Raw genomic sequence first — 20,978 nt, 5'->3', positions numbered from 1 at the left:
ATATATCATAATACAAGCAATGTTATAGACTTATACTGATATTGAGACGGTTTTATTAAGCTTTAAGTAAACATTTAATAATTTAACATCAATCCTGTTCTACTCTCAGTTATATACTGACCTAGTGGCAACGATGAACGAATGCCGTCTGGCACACACAGCCTCTAGTCATCGGTTTTTGTTAAATTGAGAAAATTAGCATAAATTACGCCTAACAGAGTGAATTTTCTTGCAATTAAATTGCTCGTAGGCAATCAATTTTATAAATGGAAGAAGGAAAACTTCAAATTGGAATAATTATTGAACTTTTCCGAACTGAGTTACTTTATGGCTTATTACCATAATCATTATGAGATGCACTTTATGCCAAGCTAAATGGGGTTAAATGAAGATATTTCTCAATATAGGAAGATATTTCTCAATACTGTTGTGTTTTTAATATCCAATGTTTATAATTTCCAATATCCTTTGTGTCATATGTTACATCATTATCTCACCACAACCGCGTTATATGAATCATCTCTCATTCAAAGTTCAAACCAATATAATTGGTCATTCTAGCATCTTGACAACCAACAGGTGAATGCTGCTGACTTACAGACTGACTGACTGAAAAACTGTTCATTGCAAATTATAGTTTACGTAAGACTGCGTAGGACTGCGTTATCTCTCTGAGATTTCGTTATGTGTTGATATGCAAACCTCTATCACATTGGTTTGTTCACAGTTTGATCAAATGGAGAAATTTTAACTCGACTTCTTTGTTATGTTCAATCTGTTTCAGTCTATGACTCAAAGGTTATAAGATTGTATTTTTTGGGTGAGTTGAATCTTTTTATTACTGCTTTATAATGATGTGAACTAAAGTCTTTCTTTGTTGCTTGACTTTAAGTCTATTTCATTCTTCAATCCATTATAGTTTGTTGTAAATAAAACAGCACAAATATTTATATGGCAATCATATGATTCTCAGAACGGTGTGCGTCAGATTAATATCATTGTAAATTGCACTTATTCGAAAATCGAGGCAGTAGTAATCAATGTATTTGATCTCTTTATACTTATTTCATAATGTGGATGGTACATAAGAAATCAATGTACTTGATCTCCTTATACGTATGTCATAGGGAAAATGGTACATAAGAAGTCGACATACAGTCGAGTCTCCCGTAATAATCTTAAGATGTGATTTATCGTATTATTATTTTGTAATTCAGTTTAAAAGAAAAATGAATGCCGCAAAACGAAAGTTGGCACTTTTGATAATCGTCGTCTTTATCATAGCTGTGGTTTTGGCTGTGGTCTTGTCAATCATACTAACAAAAAAGCTAAGGAAGTCAAAAAGAAACTTGCATGGAGCAGTAGCTTCTGACTCAGAAGTTTGCTCAAATATTGGTGCTGATATATTGCGCAACGAAGGAACTGCCGTAGACGCTGCCATAGCAACATTGATCTGTCTTGGTCTCATTCATCCTCATTCATCTGGTATTGGTGGTGGTGGCTATGTACTGTTATATAAACGATCCACAAAAACAACAACTTATATAGATTTTCGTGAAACCGCTCCCGGCAAATCGACCTTTGACATGTTTGGGAATAATGCCACTCTTAGTAAAAAAGGTCAAGCTTTTGTTTGTTTTCATTAGATGTTGAGGCGTATTGATCCATTTCATAGGACTTCCATACCACCACAAGTGGTCCGTGAGTTATAATAATGTTATAGTGAAAATACTTGTAACGTATTCATTAAACGATTCATTACCAATTCATAAAACATAACTAAACATATGTACGTCGCTTGTCCCTCTCTTTGAGGCTAATCCCCATCGTAGGCTACACCATTACCATCACAGGCTACACCATGAATAGTGAGACATTAATTTCATCATCCAATTTCTGTATATATATATGTTCAGGTGTACTCTCTGTCGCAGTTCCTGGGGAGGTGTTAGCAATGTATGATTCCTGGAGAACACAAGGCCGTCTATCGTGGAAACGGTTATTTCAACCGACCATTGATCTCGCGAGAAACGGTTTCAAAATTGACAAATCTTTAGCAAAAGTTATCAAATCAACTAAAAAGGACATTCATAAGGACGAGGGCTTTAGGTAGGTTGCAGTCACATTTTTACATGGTGAAAATGCTTATGTTCTCTTTTATCTTCTCGTAATTTCCCCCCGCTGTTTGTTTCAAAAAGATGCTTTTTTACCATAGGGAACTTTATTTCCACGAGGATGGTTCACCAAAGACGGAAGGTGAAATTATCACAGATCCTACCTTTGCACGAACTTTGGAAAAAATTTCGGTGGATCCTTACACTTTTTACAATGGTACGATCGCACAAGAAATGATATCTGATCTCCAAACACGTGGAGGAATTCTGTGCTTGGATGATTTGAAAACTTTCACAGCAAAGAAACGACGTGTATTAAGTACATCAATTAAAGATGACATCCTTTACACAACGTCTGCCACCAGCAGTGGATCTACATTAATAATGATACTTAACATTTTAAAAGGTTTGGTTGTCATTGTTGACGAATAGACCCGAATAACATTAGACTATTGTCAAAGTAAATATAAGTTGAAACTGGTGTCATAACAACTTATATTTGTAAATTTAATGAGCGTTTATCAATTATATGTTAGTTCTGAATGCACATTTCACTGACGACTTCTTTGTTATTTTAGGTTTCAAGTTTGGTCCCGACTCCATAACAGGTAACAAGCAGACACTAACATGGCATCGAATTTTGGAGGCGTTTAAGTTCGGCTATGCTTATCGTCCGTTCATTGGTGATCCAGAATTTTATCCTAATGTTGAAAAAGTACGTTTAAGACAATAGAAAAACATTATTTTGTGTAGGTAGTGATAAACGAACGAAAGAGAAAAAAAAACAGTTTTATAAACGACAGAAATCATGAAAGTAACAGTCGATAATGAGTAATAATGTAAAAACTCCTTATATCATATAAAATATAAACATGTTTACTTTCTTAGTATAATTTTAAACATACTCCGAATAAAAAGTTCATGTTTAACTCAATATTTAAGAAAAAAACAAAACAAGACAATTCTATGTAGACTCTGATGATGAATTTGTAATAAATTCGAAATATTACTGTTAAAATAAAAAATTGTCTTGTTTTTCTTGTCTCAAGTTTTTTTTCTCAAATATTGAGTTAATCATGAACTTTTCATTCGGATTATGTTTCATTATAATAATATTACTTTATTAAATTGGTGATTTTTATTTTCCAGTCTCAGGATGTTCAAATAAATACAACGTATGCCGAAGATTTGCGTAAAAAGATATGGAACAATGAAACACACGACAGTTTTTACTATGGAGGGTTTTACTCCACCAGAAAAGACTTTGGAACTACACATGTATCAGTAATTGGGTCAACTGGAGATGCTGTGTCTGTTACTAGCACAGTTGGTTATTTGTAAGCATTTTCATAGTTCAATTTGAAAGCAACAACTTTATCTCATTGTATTGGCTACGGTGATCGACGGTCAATTACCACTCTTTTACACAACTGCATTTATTGTTTGAGCTTAAGAATCATGCTAGAATTTTGCACAGTTAACACTACACTGGAGCATACAAAAATCTTTCCAATGGAAACAGAAACTACGTCAAAACCCTGCATGCATCTAGCAGTTTGCTTTGCAGCTTCGCTCATTTTTATTGTGCTATTTATAACCACATACAATTACCTTTTTTTTATTCAGCTTTGGTGCAAAGATTCGATCTTATACAACAGGGATAGTCTACAACAATCACATGAGTTCATTTTCGTTACCAAACACATCAAAAAATTATCAACCAAAAGCCTCAAAAGCCAATTTTATTCAGCCTGGGAAACGCTCTGTATCAACAGCTTGCCCAACTATAGTTGTTGATTCAAAAGGTGACGTGAAAATGGTTCTTGGTGGTTCAGGTGGATTGAGAATAATAACTGGTGTGGCTGTAGTAAGTAACGATGATTCTGTTTTAAATGTTTGTATCTTGTGCTCTTTCTTATCTTTCACTGAACGTGTCACGTGGTTAGCCCGCTGTAACTGGAAACTCTTTGGTCGAGCAAAATGAAAAAGTATCCATTATTACAAATACACGATATTTCTATCCCCAGAGCACCCCATCCCACCCAACTCCCTTTGAAAGTAATAGTTAATTTTACAAGCGATAAGCAGTACATATCATTATGGTTATTATTACATTTTTCATTTCTGAGTTTGTAATTTGTGAATGAAATCATTCATGGAAACGATACTTTTTTAGGTTTTGCTGAATAAGCTTTGGTTTGGTTTGAGTCTTGAAGAGTCCATCGAAAGAGGTCGATTACATCATCAACTGTTTCCTAATACAGTTTACTATGAGAAAAATTATACTCATGATAATATTCCAGAGTCTGTTTTCATTGGCTTGAAGGATCTGGGACACAAAATGAAAGGATTACGAAGATTCTCTGTCGTTCAAGGAATTTATAGAAATAAATCGGGATACCTATTCGCAAAATCTGATCCAAGAAAAGGTGGTGTTGCTGTTGTTTTGCCGTAACAATAACGTTGATTAATTAAAGACGGAGGAGTGAATAAAGGAGAGAAAGTTAAAGAAGCCCAAATCTTAGAGAATCTTTTTCGTGATGTCTTTGATTGAGACTGTGAGACTCGATGCATTCTCTAATAATAATATAATATCAATTTTTACATAGTAATATTAATAATATTTAGTTTTTTCACGAGATTTGTTTTATAAGTGTCATTTTATAGTATTTTTTAGTTAACGTGTTGACCTCAAGAAAAACATACATTAAACTGCTCTAAATAATAATAACACATATTTGCTTGTAATTTTTCAAATAGCATCCTTTGTGTTCTAGTTAATTTGTTTACTTAGTAATGCTTCACTATGTTAGACACAAAAATGTAGATAAAAAAGTAGACAAGTTGACAAAAATTTAGACAAGTGGCATTTGTTCACCAGTGTTCTATAAATGGAACATAAATTCTACTGTAAATATTGTGTTGACAGTTGGCGGTAGACAGGGACAAGGGGTGCAACATTTTATTGATAATCTTTAAGAGATATATCAAGAAACCAAAGATGAATTCCTAAATGTTATCATTATCGATTTTACGTCGATATGTATTGCTTCACATGAAGTCTAAATTTCATAAATCAATTGTTTTACAGTATGCCATGACTGTGGTGACAAATCCAAATGATATGTATGTGTGTGATTTACACTTGTCCATGCCTGTCATTATCGTTGATCATATACGTAAGGTGAGATTATTTATATTAAACGAACGTTAAGTAAAATAATAATGAATTAAAAATTGAAGTACCAAATTTATAATTTTGATTGTAGCTTATGGAATTCTTGGCAATTAGAAATGCTCACCTACTATGCATGCTGCAATATATATCATATTGAAGAATTAAAGAGTGTTTACTGACTTACTGTATTTGGACAGGCTAATGGAAACCTTTTACGAGAACTTGAGAACAGATCAGTTCAAGGCTGAGGCCAAATGTCGACCAAGTGCAAGTTCTTCAAAAGGTCTTCTTCGTTTGCAAACACAGTAAACATGGTTTATTTTTTAAGTGAAGAAAGGAAGAACAGTAGCAGTCGTTACTTTAACTAAAATATAGTTAAACAATGACAGAGAATGTAGTGTAATGATGAAATATTGAAATGTCTTTCATTTAATGTTTGGTATCTGTTGTTTTTTAGCATTGTATTCAGGGAAACAACCACATTTAATGCACTCTTGATTCGTCTGGACTGTTGTTATACTGTGAATCATCCCAATAGGCGCTGGGAACATGATGGATATGGACCTATAGCACTGTACAAGTCAGACTGGGATAGGTATGTACATTGTATGAATAATGCAAGGTATCAATAATCAAAATAAAATCAAATCTTGGCATTTAAGCCACCAGAAGGGAAAACCTCACCCTATTTTACATGGAAACTTTCATTGTATGATGTGTGATTTTGTTACTTTGCAAAAAGACTACATTGATACTCAAAACAATAAATTTAAAAGATCAAACATGGAATAAATTTTTTTCCATTTAAAATCTATAAATCTTATGGGTTAAAAAGAGACATTACTCTATAGTGTTATCTCCTTTTAGAATTGGTGGCATGGACGTGGAACGATTTAGGCATGCCTAAGGTGATGAAGACTGGGACCTAGTAGATAACATTTTGGCAGCCGGCCTGGAAATAGAACGCTTAAAGGTGCTTAACTTTTTTCATTTTTATCACACAAAAAAGGGAATGTGGAAAGATTCGGAACAAAAGTTGCCATGAAAATTTACTGTCGCATGGAGATTGAAAATTCTTTAAAAGGGACAACATATAATGCCGGCTGATAGTTGAATAAAAAAATAAAAAAATACATTGTAATAATATTTTTCTATCCGATTCATTCCTTTGATGTGTGCAAAATCAGCTGGTCAGCCTTCATTTACCATTGAAGATCTTTATATAATTTCAATGTCTGTCACTATGCCAAGCCCACAGGTGCATGAAATATTGTTACGTAGCTACGTTGATGCAAGCACAAAAGATTTTCCTCCATTGGAAATGTAATGCACTAGTGAGGTTAGCACAGTAATTGGGCTTTGAAATTTTACAATAGTTTAATTGCTAAACGTCGTTTTTATGTACACCTTGTAGAATGCTAATTAAAAGAAATCAAATGTTAACTTTGGCTAATAAATACAATAAGAAAAAATGAGATTAACAACTTAGAGGGATTATCAAATCACTTTTGACATCAGTTGACCTTTAGAATTTGCTTGATTCAGCTGTAGTTGTTCCCCAAGGAGACTTAAATGTTTGGGATTTGCTATTTGCTGTGGCTGAAGTATACGTTTTTATTTATATTGTATTAAATTGCATTTACCGCTCTATGGGGATTAATTCTAAGTGATGATCATGCAAATTCTAAATTTCATCTGATTTCACAATGTACAATTGACGACACACCTAGTAAATGACCAATCAGAACACAACAGTTTAGGACACACCTAGTAAATGACCAATAACAACACAACACGTTTACAACACACCTAGTCATTGACCAATCAGAATACAGCACGTTCGTAAAACTTGGGCCATAGTCTAAGACTCAGAACGTGCCGTTTGAACGTGAAAGTCTGTAGTTGCACGAAGAACAGTTAGCCGAAGTCGAAATTACTCCACGGTGAAATATCTCTTGGAGTGCTTTGAAAAAATGTTCAGGTAAATGTCTTGTTTCATGTTCTTTTGCATTGAGTAAATATTGAATTGGGACACTGCATGGGATGTTCATAAATGCGAAGTTCAGTGTAGCCTTTCCATAAAGTTTTCGTCTTAGTAATTTTTGCTTCCTCTGTGCTCAATTTTAGACATGAACATTGTTCTCTGAAACGACTAATAGTCATCAAATGAGATTGAGAAACAAAAACAAATGTTGGTGTATTCACCATAATCGTGGACTCTACCATCAATTAAAGAAAGTGGTTATTGTTCACAGCGGTTGAAGAGAATTGTGGCTGTTGTCGACCAGTTCCTCGACGCTCATCTAAACATAAGAACAAAATAAAATTCTGTAATTCTTCTTCCCTTGAACTACATTACGAGTGAATAAAATGTTCAATGTAAGTATGTTATCAATGTTTTTCATTTATGGAAGTATAGTGTGAACTGACATTGGCTTCAATTTTCCTATGTAGAAACCTTCTGATCAAGAATGAACAATATACTTTAATGAAATCCTCTGAACAATGATCAAGAATGAACAGCATACTTTAACGAGTCCTCTGAAGAATGATCAAGAATGAACAATATACTTACACGAGTCCTCTGAACAATGATCAAGAATGAACAATATACTTTAATGAAGTCCTCTGAACGATGATCAAGAATGGACAATATATTTTAATGAGGTCTTCTGAACAATGATCAAGAATGAACAATATGCTTTGATGAGATTGAAAAATACGTGACTTCTAATGTCCTAAAGACCATCTCTACAATGAATGCAAACACTAAACACTATTCTGGAGCAATACATCCATCAACCTAACGCCTGTTTCCATGGACAAGTCAATATTATTACCTTTTCAAGAACATTTTCCTGGGCATTTTCCCTCGAAGATCGCGACTGCTCAATCAATCGCAATGATGGGTAAAACCACGCCGCTGTCGAACGCCCAAATTTCAACATTATTTAATTGAAAATTTTCGTAATAAAAACATGGAATTTCTTTAACATGAAAATAAAAAACCTAAAAATCCTAATTTTCCGACTGGCTGTCGATATTACCGATTTAATGCCGTAGACGACATGCACAGTTGCAAGAAATGGCCAATCTTGTTTCTGTGTTTGCCATCGTCGACATAAAAGTGGTGATGTTTGTCAGATAGCCGGAGAATTGGATACGATGGTTTCACCATCAACGTTCTGAATTTTTCAAAAAATTATTTTGGGCTTTTTTTGTGGCTGTCCTTGCTCAACATCCGATCGTTTCGTCTTCTTAATTGGCATGGGATTTGTAATTAATCGTAGTCTGTCGTCGAACTACCAAGGATTCGTCGTTCATCGTAGTCTGTCGTCGAACTGCCAAGGATTCGTCGAAAACCGTAAGTGTAATAATAATAAACCTTTTCTTTAGTTAGGCCTGTTAACAGGTTTCTAATATAATTTGGGCAGTAGCCAAAACAAATCCTGGTGTGCAGTATATTCCACTGTAAGGCTATTTTTTTAATGCAGGAATGCAAATAAATATATTTAAAGAAATTTACATCTGCATTTTCAAAAATAGTCTTGATTAAGAGGTAATAAAAGGGTTCTTTGGGTTGAAATAATTCAATAGTTTTTATCGGTGCTGTCTTAATTCTTTTTAAAATTTGTGTCTTAGTAAGCGTGAATTTGTTTCAATTAATTTAAGTCTGTGACTGGCATGCAACAATTGTGTTGTTCTATATAATTTACCTTCGAAAAACCTCTGTGTGAATATACTGCTTTAAGGAGCTACGCATGATCGCAGCGGTTGTTGCCTCGCAGAAGGATAGACAGGACCATAGCTCAGAATCGGAAATGCAAGTGAAGTTTGGCCCAAGGAAGGCAACTTCAACTTGGGGTTAGTGGGTACAAATGGTACCTTAGCGTAGAGGATGCAAATAGCATCTGTAAGAAGACCTTTGAAGACTGGATCAAGCGAGCAAGGCCTATTGAAGAGCAAAGGAAGATCGTGGTTTTGGTGGAAAGAAAAATATCTCTCCCCTAGTACGGTAAGAGCATGCAGTCGTTGTAGTTGGCCAATTTCATGAACGGCTTTCTACATTGACTATTAAGGCACTCCTGCATGGATCCCCTATAATGCATGAGTAGTCCAACCCACCTCGGTTGGAGGTCGCCCGTAGGTGCAACATGCACTAGGTTAAGTTAAGTTAAGGGCATGATGGGTTACCTCCTTCACGGGGCATTCCTTTTCAGGGCGGAATTCCGGTGTCATGCGCAGGTAGGAAGTTTAGATAGCTTAGGCGTGCGCTGTAGTTGCGGCGGGTAGTTGCTGCGCTCAGATAACGATTGTGGGGTTTAATACCTTTAAAGGATAAACCTCACTATCAAGAGAAATGAGTGAATTTTAAATGCTTGGAAGAAAACTTTCAATCTTGTCACTCATTCCTAAATCGACAAATAGATACTCGAGAAACGTATTTATTTTGTTAAGACATTTACAGTTTAGGGGCGGCGTGGCAATTACTGTAAATGTGTAAAAGGACATGTTGTTTTCTTATGAAGAAAACTTTATTCCTGGGAATTTCAATGCTGTAAGCCACAGCGAAAGCGAGCCTAAAAATAAATTAATACACCAGGTCTAAGTATGCGGAATGCCTTCATAATAATCAATAAGAATACCCAGTTTTAATAAAAGTACATTGTTTTGTTTTTTATAATGGTTAATATGAAGACAAACCGCAGACGTTGTCACATATTTCACTTAAAAGTTACACAAAGGTTTCCATGTTCACCATTTGCGTTTCTATCAAAGTCAACTATGTGATAATTGTCAAACTAAAACATAACTTAAATCAAGCGCTGCCGGTTGTTTGGTTAAATTATCGTCGCTCTTCGATAACCAAACATAACGTGTGCTTCTTCAAGTGGTTTCAAAAAACATTGAATTTCGTCTGACCATACAAGTTATCTTGAAGTACTTTAATCTAATCCATGTCATACAGTCAGCGCTTGCTCCAATTTTAGGCGTTAGTGGCACCGGGCGCGCAAAGCACTGAATTAAACAGTGCAAAATAGGGACGCTTAGGTGGCGCTAGGTGCGACTGATTTGGTTATGGATTAGATAAGAAAAACACACGTTGCAAGAAATTCCCATCAAATACACAATTTTCTCAAGCAAAGAAGAAAATTATCCAGTTCAGTGATCGGTTTAGTTTTGCTTTACATATATGTACGTTAAAATGGCGAATTACTTCCGAAACTGTAGTACATCTTTGACTACAAAAAATTTTGGACTTGAAGGTGCGTTTTGAAAACATTTCACGGTTTCTTCTATTTTTTTTGGCTTTTTGCATCGTTTCAAAGGTATGTAAAGTTTATTGTTTATATACATGGGTCCCCCAAGGCGCGGAACTTCGGCTAAAATCCCTGGTGGTTTTTTCCTGTTCAGTATTCTCCAAATTCTCGTGCCTTTGTGTTCGGTTTTGGTTTATACTGTTCAGGTTTTTCCATTATGGATTTTTTATTTTGGTTAAGTCATAAAAAAACAGTGACCTTGGTGTGGGACTAAACTTGTACTACTTGTCATATACAACCATGGAACAATAAGAAATGCAATTTGAAGGCTATGGATGCTTAGCTGAGCGAACCTAGGGTCTATCAGCTAAAATTTACAGCCATCTTAGCTTTCGTTAAAAAACCAGCGTCATGTTTAAGCAATTCTGCATTTTAGAACAGTTTGGGTGATTTCAGTTTAATCATTTTTTATATTTATTTACTTAACACTTATTGTAAATGTAAAAGTTAAAATTGCATGTATTTGGGGCGTAAAGTTGAATATTTAAGCATTTTAATGTTGAACCGGCAGTATAAAAAAGCTGATAATTGTTTATTGTTTGTGCCTTTAAATTGTGAAGTGTAATTGAACGACAAAGCTCTTGACCTACTTTTTTTTCTATTACGATCAAGCAATAACTTACCAAATTTGAGTTTAGAAAATTCTACAAAGATCAAATTTTGGAAGTATAAAATATCCAAAATATGTTCAATAGCCAAAATCGTCTGAACTTTCCAAGAAAAAACAGCCCAACTGTTGAAGTATCTTTAAAGAGCGGTACAATTTAGTCTTTGGGTTCAATTCCCAATACACTGTTATTAGTATATGTGACAATTAGCAACTTCCCATTGTTATAAATGCAAGAGATTGACTTTTTTATGGAAATAAATTACATCTTTATTCTTTTCTATGTTTTTAAAGAGTTTAACATCTCAATATGTACACTAGTGCAATAGAGGAAAGCGTATTTAGGACTATATATATAAAACATAAATTAATTTTAAAGATGTGATTTTCTTGACATATGCGCTTGTTATGCTTGTAACACTAATATCTTTGACATTCATGTTCTCAGATGAAGTCTTTAACAAGTACGAAAATTTGTATTCTTGGCAAAGATCGTGATTTTCTTTCTTTATAAATATGTTAAAGTATCTGATGGACTTGGCTTTAGTGTACGAAGTGAATTATAACCTATATTTTTTTTTTGTAAATATGACATAAATATATCCAGGAATGCTTCATTAAATTGACTATTGATCCTTGCCTTAAATTTTTTATTATGTTCAAGGTACCCATTTACAGTACACTTTAAGATAGATGCATTCCAGGTTTATAGCTTCATCTATCTTCTAATAAATTGCAATGTACTTCATGTGACCTAAGTACAGTGACATGAATTATAATATACAATGCATTTTCAAGCCAAACACTATAGTTCATGTATTTTCAAACATTTTTATGCCAAAGACTATGGTGTTTGCATTTCACACATTTTCATGTCAAAGAATATAGTTCATGGATTTTCTCACATTGTCATGCCAAAGACTATAGTCTTTGCATTTTCATACACTTTCATGCCAAAGACTATAGTCTTTGCATTTTCACACATTTTCATGCGAAAGACTATAGTTCATATATTTTCATGCCAAAGACTATAGTTCATGCCTTTTCATGCCAAAGACTATAGTTCATAAATATTCAAACGTTTTCATAGTCAAGTCCATAGTCCATGCATTTTCACGCATTTTCATGCCAAACACTATATTTCATACATTTTCATGTGAAAGACTCTAGTTCCAGCATTTTCATGCCAAAGACTATAGTTCACGCATTTTCATGCCCTAGTTCATGGATTGTTACACATTTCCATGCCAAAGACTATCTTTCACGCTTTTTCACACATTTTCATGCCAAAGACTATGGTTTAAGCATTTTCACACATTTCCATGACAAAGGCTATAGTTAAGGCATTTTCATGCCATAGACTATAGTTCACGCATTTTCACAAGTTTTCATTTTTTCTCACACAAAGACTATAATTCATGCATTTTCACATATTTTCATATTTTTTCACACAAAGACTATAATTCATGTATTTTCATAAATTTTCATATTTTTTAACACAAAGACTATAATTTACGCATTTTCCATTTTCCTTTTTTCATTTAAAGACTTCCATTCATTCCATTTTCATTCCATTTTCATATTTTTCCACTAAGACTATAATTCCATTTTCATTTTCTATTTTCACACTAAGACTATAATTCATATTTTCATTTTTTCCAAAGACTATAATTCACACATTTCACAAATTTTCATATTTTTCACACAAGACTATAATTCCATTTTCAAATTTTCATTTTTTCCTAAAGACTATAATTCATTCATTTTCAAATTTTCATATTTTTCACAAGACTATAATTCATGCATTTTCATATTTTCATATTTTTCACCTAAGACTATATTGCATTTTCACTAATTTTCATATTTTTCACAAAGACTATAATCATGCATTTCACAAATTTTTCATATTTTTTCATAAAGACTATAATTCATGCATTTTCTACAATTCATATTTTTCACAGAGACTCAATTCATTCCTAAATTTTTATTTTCACTAAAGACTATAATTCATGCATTTTCACATTTTCATATTTTTTCACAAAGACTATAATTCATGCATTTTCACAATTTTCATATTTTTCACTAAAGACTATAATTCATGCATTTTCACAAATTTTCATATTTTTCACAAAGACTATAATTCATGCATTTTCAAAATTTTCATATTTTCTCACTAAAGACTATAATTCATGCATTTTCACAAATTTCATATTTTCTCCACAAAGACTATAATTTTCATGACATAATTCATGCATTTTCACAAATTTTCATTTTCACACAAAGACTATAATTCATGCATTTTCAAAAATTTTCATATTTTCTCACACAAAGACTATAATTCATGTATTTTCACAAATTCTCATATTTTCTCACAAAAAGACTATAATTCATGCATTTTCACATATTTTCATATTTTTTCACACAAAGACTATAATTCATGCATTTTCACAAATTTTCATATTTTTTCACACAAAGACTATAATTCATGCATTTTCAAATTCATATTTTTCACATTCTATTATTCATTTTCTATTTCACATTTTCTACATTAAGAGACTATATTCATGCATTCCATTTTCATTTTCTTTCAAGACTATAATTCATCATTCATTTTTCACATAAATTCCATTTTCATTTTCATTTTCACAAAGACTATAATTCCATTTCATTTCATATTTTCTTCACAAGAGACTAATTCATGCATTTTCACAATTTTCATATTTTCTCAAAAGACTATAATTCATGCATTTTCACAAATTTTCATATTTTTTCACAAAAGACTATATTCACATTTCATTTTCATATTTTTTCCACAAAGACTATAATTCATGCATTCCTTTTCATTTTTTCCACCATATTTTCATAATTCCAAGATTTTCACATTTTCTCCACAAGACTAAATCATCATTTCACAAATTTTCATATTTTCCACTAAAGACTATAATTCATGCATTTTCACAATTTTCATATTTTCACCTAAGACTATAATTCATGCATTTTCCAAATTTTCATATTTTTCACAAAGACTATAATTCACCATTTTCTAATTTTCATATTTTCACAAAGACTATAATTCATGCATTTTCACAATTTTCATATTTTTTTACAAAGACTATAATTCATGTTTTCATATTTTCTCAAAGACTATAATTCATGCATTTTCCATTTTCATATTTCATTTCATCATAGCCTTTCCATTCCCATTTTCTTATTTCAAAAGACTATAATTCAACATTTTCATATTTTTAATTTTCACAAAGACTATAATTTTCAAACATTTTCATTTTTCATTCAAACTACATTATTTTTTCACAAAGATATATTCCATTTTCAAATTTCATTCATCATATTTTCTAGAACAAATTCACATTTCCAATCCAAATTTCTTATCACCAGACATAATTCCATTTCAAATTTTCACACTATAATTCATGCATTTTATTTTTCATTTTTTTCACATAAAGACTATAATTCATGCATTTCAAATTTTCATATTTTCCACACATAAGTTCTACAATTTTCACAATTTTATATTTTCATTTTTTAATTCATGCATTTTCCATTTCAATTTTTCATAATTATAATTCATGCATTTTCATATTTTCACAAGACTATAATTCATGCATTTTCATTTTCATTTTTTCACTAAGACTATAATTCATGCATTTTCCAAATTTTCATTTTTTTTCACAAGAGACTACATTCAATTTTCAAATTTCATATTTCTGAGACATAATTCATGCATTTTCTAATTTCATATTTTCTCACAAGACTATATTCATGCATTTTCATTCATTTTCATATTTTTCTAAAGACCATTTCATTTTCTAAATTTTCACTGCTAATTAATCCATTTTTTTCATATTTTCTCACACAAGACTATAATTCATGCATTTCCAAATTTTCATATTTTTCACTAAAAGACTATAATTTGCATTTTCACAATTTTCATATTTTCACCAAAGACTATAATTCATGCATTTTCAAATTTTCATATTTTCCACACAAGACTATAATTCATGCATTTTCTAAATTTTCATTTTTTTACAAAGACTATTAATTCATGCATTTCATTCCATTTTCACTATATTCATATTTTCACATTTTCTAAATTCATATTTTCAAACAAGACTATCTCATGCTTTCACATTTTCATTTTTTCACAAAGACTATAATTCATGCATTTCTAAATTTTCATTTTTTTCACAAAGACTATAATTCATGCATTTCCATTCCATTTCCATTCCATTCTTAATTCCATTCCATTTCCAGCATTTTCTTCATTTTATTCCATTCACCATTTCTTCATTTTTCACATATTCATCATTCATATTTTCCATTCATTCATTCCACAGACTATAATTCATTTCAAAATTTTCATATTTTCTCACAAAGACTAATTCATGCATTTTATTTTCATATTTTTCATTTTCATCCATTCCATTAATTATTCCACATTCCAAGATTTTCCATTCCTTTTCCTCCTAAAGACTATCCATTTCCATTCATATTTCACCTAAAGACTATATTCAACATTCCAAATTTCATTTCTAAGACTATAATTCACATTTTCACTATTTTCATATTTCTTCACAAAGACTCAATTCATGCATTTTCTAATTTTCATATTTTCAAAAAGACTATAATTCATTTTCAAAATTTTCTTTTTCACCAAAAATATAATTCCCATTTTAAAGTTTTCCATTTTCCACTACTAATTCATGCATTTCCTAATTCATATTTTTCACTAAGAGACTAATTCATGCATTTTCAAATTTTCATATCAATCAAGAGACTATAATTCAAGCATTTTCACAAATTTTCATTTTTTTTCAGACAAAGACTATAATTCATGCATTTTCACTAATTTTCATATTTTCTCACACAAAGACTATAATTCATGCATTTTCACAAATTGTCATATTTTTTCACAAAAAGACTATAATTGATGCATTTTCACAAATTTTCATATTTTTTCACACAAAAAATATGTATAATTAACGCATTTTCACAAGTTTTCCCATTTTTTCACAGAAAGACTGTAATTCATGCATTTTCACAAATTTTTATATTTTTTCACGCAAAAACTATCATTCATGCATTTTCACAAATTTTCATATTTTTTCACACAAAGACTATAATTCATGCATTTTCACAAGTTTTCATATTTTCTCACACAAAGTCTATAATTCATGCATTTTCACAAATTATTATATTTTTTTACACAAAGACTATAATTCATGCATTTTCACAAATTTTTATATTTTTTCAAACAAAATTATGAAAATTAGTGAAAATCATATCTAATCTTGTGAGAAAATATAAAAATGTGTTTGTCTTTATAATATGAAAATTTATGAAAAGCATGTATCTTATTATTAAAATCTGAAAATTGTCATTCATGAACTATTAATGAAAAATATGAAAATTGAATTATAGTCTTTGTGTGAAAAATATGAAAATCAGTGAAAATCGTTAATTCTTTTGTGTGAAAAATATGAAACTTTGAAAATGCATAGTCTTTTGAAAAAATATGAAAATTTGTTGCATGGTCAACTTTTTAAAAAATATGAAAACTTAATGAAAATGCGTGATATAGTCTTTGTTTGAAAAAAATGAAAATTGAAAATGCAGAATTATAATCTTTGTGTGAAAAAAAATATAATTTGTGAAAATGCATGAGTCTTTTGTGTTAAAATATGAAATTGAAAATGCATAATTTTTGTGAAAAATATGAATTTGTGAAAATGCATGTCTTTGTGTAAAATAATAATTTATGAATAAATAATTATAGTCTTTTAATAAAATGTGAAAATTTAATGAATGTAATGAAAATAAAGAAATGTTAATATGGTCTTTGTCAATGAAAAAAATATGAAAATTTGAAAAAAATGAAAATCAGTGTGTTAATTTGTGAAAATGCATGAATAAATGAAAAATAATAATATAATGTGAAAAATATGAAAATTGTGAAAATCATGAATTGGCTGATTGAATGAAATTGTAATCATGATGAAATATGAAAAATGTAATGCATGAATATTGAATTGTGAAAAATATGAAATTGCATGAATTATAGCTTTAATGAAAAATATGAAAATTTGTAAAAATGAATTATAGTCTTTGTGAAAAATATGAAACTTTGAAAATGCATGAATTATAGTCTTTGAATGAAAAATATGTAAAAAATGAAAATGCATGAATAGTCATTAAAAAATGAAAATGAAAATGCATAATTATAGCTTTGTGTGAAAAAAATTGGAAAAAATCTTTAATAAAAATATGAAAATCAGTGAAAATGAATTATAGTCTTTGTTAAAAAATATGAAATTTGTGAAAATGTCTTTAATGAAATAGAAAATTTGGAAAATGCATGAATATATCTTTAATGAAAATATGAAAAATTAATGAATTATAGTCTTTGTGAAATTTATGAAAATAATAGTCTTTATTATTGAAAAAATGAAAATTTGAAATGCATGAATATAATCTTTGTTGAAAAATATGAAAATTTATGAAAATAATTATAGTCTTTGTGAAAAAATATGAAAATTTGTGAAAATGCATGAATTATAGTCTTTGTGAAAATAATGAAAATGCAAATTTAATGAAATATGTGTGAAAATGCATGAAAAGTCTTTGTGTGAAAAAATGCATTAATCATGGTGAAAATGAAAAAAATGAAATGAATGTGAAAAAATGAAAAATAATGAAAAAATGAAAATGCATGAATTATAGTCTTTGTGTGAAAAATATGAAAATTGTGAAAATGCATGAATAGTCTTTGTGTAAAAAATTGTGAAAATCAGAAAAAATATGAAATGAAATATGAATAATCTTTGTGAAAATGAAAATGAAATAGTCTTTGTGTGAAAAAATGAAAATGTGAAAATGCATGAAGTCTTTGTGAAAAATATGAAAATTTGTGAAAATGCATGAATTGAAAATAGTCTTTGTGTGTGAAAAAATGAAAATGATGAAATGAATTATATTTGTGGAAAAATATGAAAATTTGAAAATGCATGAATTATAGTCTTTGAAAAAAAATGAAATGAAATTAAAAAAATTGTGAAAATGCATGAATTATAGTCTTTGTGAAAAAATATGTGAAAATGCATGAAATAGTCTTTGTAAAAAATATGAAAATTTGTGAAAATGCATGAATTATAGTCTTTGTGAAAAAAAATCTTTTGTGAAAAAAATGAATGAAAGTCTTTTGTGTGAAAAATGGAAAATCTTTGAAAATGCATGGAAATATGAATGTGAAAATGCAATATGAAAATTTGTGTGAATGAATGTGAAAATATGAATTAAGTCTGAAAAAATATGAAAATTTGTGAATGATTATAGTCTTTTGTGTGAAAATATGAAAATTTTGAAAATGTGTGAATAAATATGAAAATTTGTGAAAATGAATGAATTATAGTCTTTGTGAAAAATGGAATGAATTATAGTCTTTGTGTGAAAAAATGTGAAAATTGTGAAAATTATAATGTCATGGTATAAAATTTGGTGAAAATATGTGAATTATAGTGTGTAATGAAATGCATGATGAAGTCTTTGTGAAAATGTAATGTGAAAATGCAATGTGTGAAAAAATATGAAAAATGAAATGCATGAATTATAGTCTTTGTGTGAAAATATGAAAATTTGTGAAAATGCATGAATTATAGTCTTTGTGTGAAAAATTTTGAAAATGCATGAATTATAGTCTTTGTTGTATGAAAATTGTGAAAATGCATGAATTATAGTCTTTGTATGAAAAATATGAAAATTTGTGAAAATGCATGAATTATAGTCTTTGAATATGAAAAAATGAAAATTTTTGAAAATGCATGAATTATAGTCTTTGTGAAAAAATATGAAAATTGTGAAAATGCATGAATTATAGTCTTTGAATGAAAATTTGTGAAAATGAATGATTTTGTGTGAAAATTATGAAAATTTGAAAATGCATGATTATAGTCTTTGTGAATGAAAATTTGTGAAAATAATGATAATCTTTGTGTGAAAAAATAATTGTGAAAATGCATGAATATAGTCTTTTATGTGAAAATTTAATGAAAACATGAATTATAGTCTTTGTGTGAAAAATATGAAAATTGTGAAAATGCATGAATTATAGTCTTAATGTGAAATTATGAAAATTTGTGAAATATGTGAATTATAATCTTTGTGTGAAAAATGGTGAAAAATGAATGTATAGTCTTAGTCGTATGAAAACTTGTGAAAATGCATGAATTATAGTCTTTGTGTGAAAAAATATGAAAATTTGTGAAAATGCATGAATTATAGTCTTTGTGTGAAAAATATGAAAATTTGTGAAAATGCATGAATTATAGTCTTTGAAAAAATGAAAATTGAAAATGAAAATGCATGATAGTCTTTGAAAATTTGTGAAAATGCATGAATTATAGTCTTTGTGTGAAAAAATATGAAAATTATGAAAATCATGAATCTTTTGAAAAATGAAATTGTGAAATTGAATTATAGTCTTTGTGTGAAAAAATATGAAAACTTGTGAAAATGCATGAATTATAGTCTTTGTGTTAAAAAAATTATGAAAATTTGTGAAAATGAAAATTTATGAAAATGCATGAATATAGAAAATTGTGAAAATGTGAATTATAGTCTTTGTGTGAAAATTATGAAAATTTGTGAAAATGCATGAATTATAGTCTTTGTGTGAAAAATATGAAAATTTTGAAAATAAATGAATTATATCTCTGTTGTGTGAAAATATGAAAATTTGTGAAAATGCATGAATTATAGTCTTTGTATGAAAAAATATGAAAATTTGTGAAAATGTATGAATTATAGTCTTTGTGTGAAAAAATATGAAAACTTGTGAAAATGCATGAATTATAGTCTTTGTGTGAAAAAATATGAAAAATTGTGAAAATGCATGAATTATAGTCTTTGTGTGAGAAAATATGAAAACTTGTGAAAATGCATTATAGTCTTTGTGTAAAAAATATGAAAATTTGAAAATGCATGAATTAATGTGTGAAAAATATGAAAATTTGTGAAAATGCATGAATTATAGTCTTTCTGTGAAAAAAATATGAAAATTTGTTAAAATGCATAAATTATAGTCTTTGTGCGAAAAAATATGAAAATTTGTGAAAATGCATGAATTATAGTCTATGTGTGAAAAAATATGAAAACTTGTGAAAATGCGTGAATTATAGCCTTTGTGTGAAAAATTATGAAAATTTATGAAAATGCGTGAATTATAGTCTTTGGTGTGAAAATTGTTGATAAGCGTGAATTATAGTCTTTGGTGTAAAAATTGTTTATATGCGTGAATTATAGTCTTTGGTGTAAAAACTGTTGATATGCGTGAATTATAGTGTTTGGTGTGAAAATTGTTGATATGCCTGAATTATAGTCTTTGATATGAAAATTGTTGATATGCGTGAATTATAGTTTTTGGTGTGAAAATTGGTGTAATGCGTGAATTAAGTCTTTGGTGCAGGCGCAGATCCAGCTCCTTAGCTGACCGATGTATTGCGAGCGCCGAAGGCGCGAGCCTCCGCTAGGGGGGTCTGGGGGCATGCTCCCCCAGAAAATTTTTGAATTTTCACTATCCGAGAAGCATTTTCCAGCGATTGTATTATATTACATATGAATACAAGTATAAGTGCTGCATAAGTAGTATGACATCGTGTATATTTTATGATGATTGTTCGTCGTTCTGAAATGAGTACACTATTTACATTTAAAACATGTGCTAGATTATAGAATACCCGTCCACT

The 20,978-nt window shown here is 29.9% G+C and overlaps 1 protein-coding gene and 1 long non-coding RNA gene across 2 annotated transcripts; both read left to right on the top strand.

The window, feature by feature from the left end:
* The first annotated feature begins 479 nt into the window (after positions 1–479).
* Positions 480–5,017, top strand: LOC124433934 (glutathione hydrolase 1 proenzyme-like). Its single transcript, XM_046983794.1, has 8 exons — positions 480–820; positions 1,218–1,620; positions 1,917–2,109; positions 2,216–2,520; positions 2,693–2,829; positions 3,264–3,451; positions 3,741–3,981; positions 4,291–5,017. Exons 2-8 carry the CDS (start codon positions 1,230–1,232, stop codon positions 4,567–4,569), a joined length of 1,734 nt encoding a protein of 577 aa, XP_046839750.1. The 5' UTR covers positions 480–820; positions 1,218–1,229; the 3' UTR covers positions 4,570–5,017.
* Positions 5,018–5,559: 542 nt separating this feature from the next.
* Positions 5,560–6,735, top strand: LOC124433946. Its single transcript, XR_006944654.1, has 3 exons — positions 5,560–5,575; positions 5,750–5,887; positions 6,160–6,735. It is a non-coding gene; the product is annotated as an uncharacterized LOC124433946 (long non-coding RNA).
* Positions 6,736–20,978: the final 14,243 nt, after the last annotated feature.

Source organism: Xenia sp. Carnegie-2017, unplaced genomic scaffold (assembly GCF_021976095.1).
Source record: "Xenia sp. Carnegie-2017 unplaced genomic scaffold, XeniaSp_v1 HiC_scaffold_14, whole genome shotgun sequence".
Classification (NCBI taxonomy): Eukaryota; Metazoa; Cnidaria; class Anthozoa; order Malacalcyonacea; family Xeniidae; genus Xenia; species Xenia sp. Carnegie-2017.
The sequence above is the reverse complement of the archived record's forward strand: the minus strand, read 5'-3'. Positions and strand labels throughout refer to the sequence as shown.

Excerpts from the sequence above, each read along its gene's own strand:
- LOC124433934 (XM_046983794.1), top strand. The coding sequence starts at position 1,230 with ATGAATGCCGCAAAACGAAAGTTGGCACTTTTGATAATCGTCGTCTTT. Across the intron at positions 2,110-2,215 it reads CATAAGGACGAGGGCTTTAG|GGAACTTTATTTCCACGAGG; the intron begins GTAGGTTGCAGT and ends TTTTTACCATAG. Across the intron at positions 3,452-3,740 it reads ACTAGCACAGTTGGTTATTT|CTTTGGTGCAAAGATTCGAT; the intron begins GTAAGCATTTTC and ends TTTTTTATTCAG.